The sequence below is a fragment of the Palaemon carinicauda genome, chromosome 18, assembly GCF_036898095.1.
Source record: "Palaemon carinicauda isolate YSFRI2023 chromosome 18, ASM3689809v2, whole genome shotgun sequence".
NCBI classification, from domain to species: Eukaryota; Metazoa; Arthropoda; class Malacostraca; order Decapoda; family Palaemonidae; genus Palaemon; species Palaemon carinicauda.
Window position 1 is genome coordinate 39,579,294 of NC_090742.1, and position 3,777 is coordinate 39,583,070.

The following is a 3,777-nucleotide window of genomic DNA, read 5'->3' on the forward strand; positions in this document are numbered from 1 at the left end:
AATAGCCAAGCCTTCTTCATCATAAGACTCAATACTACGCAGTACTCTAGAAGTTTTATTCCAGCTGTTATCAAGTTGTGGAATGATCTTCCTAATCGGGTTGTTGAATCAGTAGAACTTCAAAAGTTCAAAGTTGGAGCAAATGCTTTTTTGTTGACCAGGCGGACATGAGTCTTTTTATAGTTTATATATGACATATTTGTTTTTGACGTTAATAGTTTATATATGACATATCTCTTTTGACATTACTTTTTTTAGAATGATTTATTGTTAATTTGTTCTCTTCAGTTATTTATTTCCTTTTTTCCTTCCCTCACTGGGCTATTTTTCCCTATTGGAGCCCCTGGGCTTATAGCATCTTGCTTTTCCAATTAGGGTTGTAGCTTGGATAGTAATAATAATAATAATAATAATATATATATATAATATATATGTATATATATATATATATATATATATATATATATATATATATATATATATATCTATATCTATATATATAGGCCTATGTCTATATATAAATATATATATGTATATATATATATATATATATATATATATATATATATATATATATATATATATATATATATATATATATATATATCTATATCTATATATATATGTCTATATATAAATATATATATGTATATATATAAATATATATATGTATATATATAAATATATATATGTATATATATAAATATATATATATATATATATATATATATATATATATATATATATATATATAGATAGATAGATAGATAGATATGTATATATATATAGAGTGGTTGAATTTTGCATGGAAAGAAATGGGAAATTTTTATTTATGTTTACATTTAAAAAGCTCCAAGAGAGAAGCAATTTGAACATCTGGAGTTTTATTGAGAGTGCAGTTTTGTTACTCCTCCCTCTCCTCTTGACGTATTTCATCACTGTTTACTTTAAAGTGAAGCATAAGTTGTAGCCATGATTGTCAAGTGAAGGTATATTGTAAATTAATTTTTCACTCCTAGAATTTTAACAGCTTTCTTTCAGAAATATATACTGCACCTTGATGTTGATTAGGCCCAGATCTCAATAGCATTGAAGTGATATTGAAATATTGGGTAGAGTTATATGCTGAGCCTGCAGAATCAAGTGTACCATTGCATACTGTTACTTAAGAAAAATTCTTCTCACAGGTTAGATGGAGTCAGAGTGTGGTCACTATTGCCATAGTTGTCACCAGGAAGCTAAAAGAAAAAATTATGAAAAATTATATATTTTAATAAAGAGAAAGGTCTTTGATTTGAAATCCTGACAGTTTTTCATGGTTTGTAGTGGTTTTTATTTTTATTTAGTTTCAAGATACATAAGGGAAAAGGAAGAACAGAGATAGCTCTAATGTCAAGCAAAACTTGAAATTATATTAAATTATGAAAAATTGGACACTTCTAAAACCTTTCATTGAAATTGAGAGGATGAAATTCAAGTTTCCAAGAGATGAATAGAATTATGAAGGTAAAATAATGTGTTCAATGACCCTTCCAAGGCTAAAATGCATTCTCAAATGAGGAAAAACTAAGATTTCTGAGCTCCTCACAGGGTTTAACATCCAAAATACTGTACAGACAGTCCTCAAGGCACGAACTATCAGATTTATGAACGCAAACTACTGTAAGTAAACAATTTTTTGTAAACTTTGTGGAATTATAATTTTGAAATTTGCTCCACTCCCGACTGATGCCTCCACCACCTAGGCCAGGCAACACCAACCCGTTTTGTTCAAAATCCAATGTGTTTGCTATTGTGATTGTCATAGCTGTATCTGTGTATTATCTCCGACATTTTTGCCTTATTTTTGTAAATTACAATAGCATTAACTATAGCTAATAAGAAGATTGCTAGTGTTGGTGCAATTAAGCGCAAGATTAGTGGTGATAGTGTTAGTAGTGTAAAGAAAAGGCCAGCCATTTCAATGAGAATAGCCATTATTAAGAAACTGGATCGCGACGAAATGATGGCAAATGTTGCATGTGCATATCAAGTAAATTGATCAACAATTGTCACTATTTAGAAGACGACAACGAGTTATCCCAGGTGTCAGCTAACTCAGTTTCCCTCCATCATATCTCTGTCACCGCAAGAAAATTATTTAAATATGTAAGTTACAGTATTTTGTTCTTTACTTTATATATTATTTACAGTACGATATAATGTAATGTATTTGACTGCTCTGGGTGTGCGTTGTGTAATGTAGATGTACTGGTATGAGAGGTCAGCATATGTAGACTTTATCGTGGTAAATAGTTTTCGTACGCACAGTAAAGTAAACCTTTTCATATTCTACATAAAATTTATCTACTGTTGTACTGGATACTTAACTAAACATTACATTACAGTACTGTATTGTACTAATTTATAAAGGAGTATTTCAGTATTTTACACAGTCACATAAGAAGTGGTTTAAGAATGTAAGTTACAGTATTTTATTATTTTCTCTATGTAATATTTACATGACAATGTATTGTACTATATATTTGACTGCCCAGTGTGTGTTGTGTAATGTAGATGTACGGGTAAGAGAAATCGTGAGAGCGCATGTAGACTTTCGTGATAAATAGTCTTCGTATATACAGTAAAATAAACCATTTCATATTCTAAATAAAATTTATGTACTGTATTGTACTTTATACTTTACCAAGCAGTACAGTACATTATTAATTTACAAATGAATACTCCAGTATTGTACACTATTGCATTATAAATGGTTTAAAAATGTAAGTTACAAAATGGATTGTTTACTTTGTCTAATATTTACGGTACAATGTACTGTACTATATATTTAACTGTACTGTGTGTGTAATGTAAATGTATGTACAGGTACGAGAGAGAGTGAGTCGCGACTCAACTGAGCTGATCAGTTGATTCCTTCAGTCATGATGAACTGATGAAGCAAAACAATACAAATGGTGGCCGCCACCTGATTCCTTTGGTTCAAACAACAGCAAATGAAGTAATCATCTGCATTTTATTCAACGCTTCCAAAACATTCATGAAGCAGATAAATACAGTAAGTTTGTAGCTTGTAGCATAGAAATAGCTAACGAAACTATAAAATAACCTTTTGTACATCTATTTAAAATGTGTAAACACTTTCCTTAGTATCTACGCAAACATAGTGTGTGTGTGTACGGCCACTTGTATGTTTCTCTTGTGACAATAACATGCTTTACAGTGTTTTACAGTATACAGTAATGCAAGTAAAACATCATTAGTAATAGCCTGATATTGATTTTATATGAAAGGGGACTATTTGTTGACTTCTGAAAATCATCATCATCTGAGTTAGGCTATGCTTACCTTAGGCCAAAATTTAACCTAGGGGTACTTGTACAGTAACGAGTTACAAACAATTTAAGCTACGAATGTTATTTTTGGTCCTCATTGTGTTCGTTGGTTGGAGACCGTCTGTATGACGTAGTATGACTATGTACCAAAGTTCTCTGAGCTGTGTAAGGTTGATGAAGAAATCACTCCACCAGATCCTATTGGATTTTTTTGTATCTTACAAGGAAAAAAGTAGCAATATAATCAAGTGCTATGAATGTTTGGAAAAGAAACTTTGTACAATTCCACAAGGGAATTTGAAGCAATTATTTGATAAGACTGGCAATGAATTAAGCAGTGTTACCGAGTAATTTTATACCTTTGCCTTTAGAGGTTATTCCAAAGGTGAAAGGACCCGATACTTCAAGCCAGAGTGTCAGGGACGTTTTGTTAGCACTGGCA

General features: G+C 30.7%; 1 protein-coding gene across 1 annotated transcript in view; it reads left to right on the plus strand.

Moving 5' to 3' along the window:
• LOC137657787 (uncharacterized) overlaps positions 1-1,341 on the plus strand; it is a 170,413-nt gene extending 169,072 nt beyond the window's left edge. The window contains 1 exon segment of the mRNA XM_068392302.1: positions 1,188-1,341. Within this exon segment, the coding sequence (XP_068248403.1) occupies positions 1,188-1,224 (37 nt within the window). The 3' untranslated portion in view covers positions 1,225-1,341.
• The last annotated feature ends 2,436 nt before the right edge of the window (positions 1,342-3,777 follow it).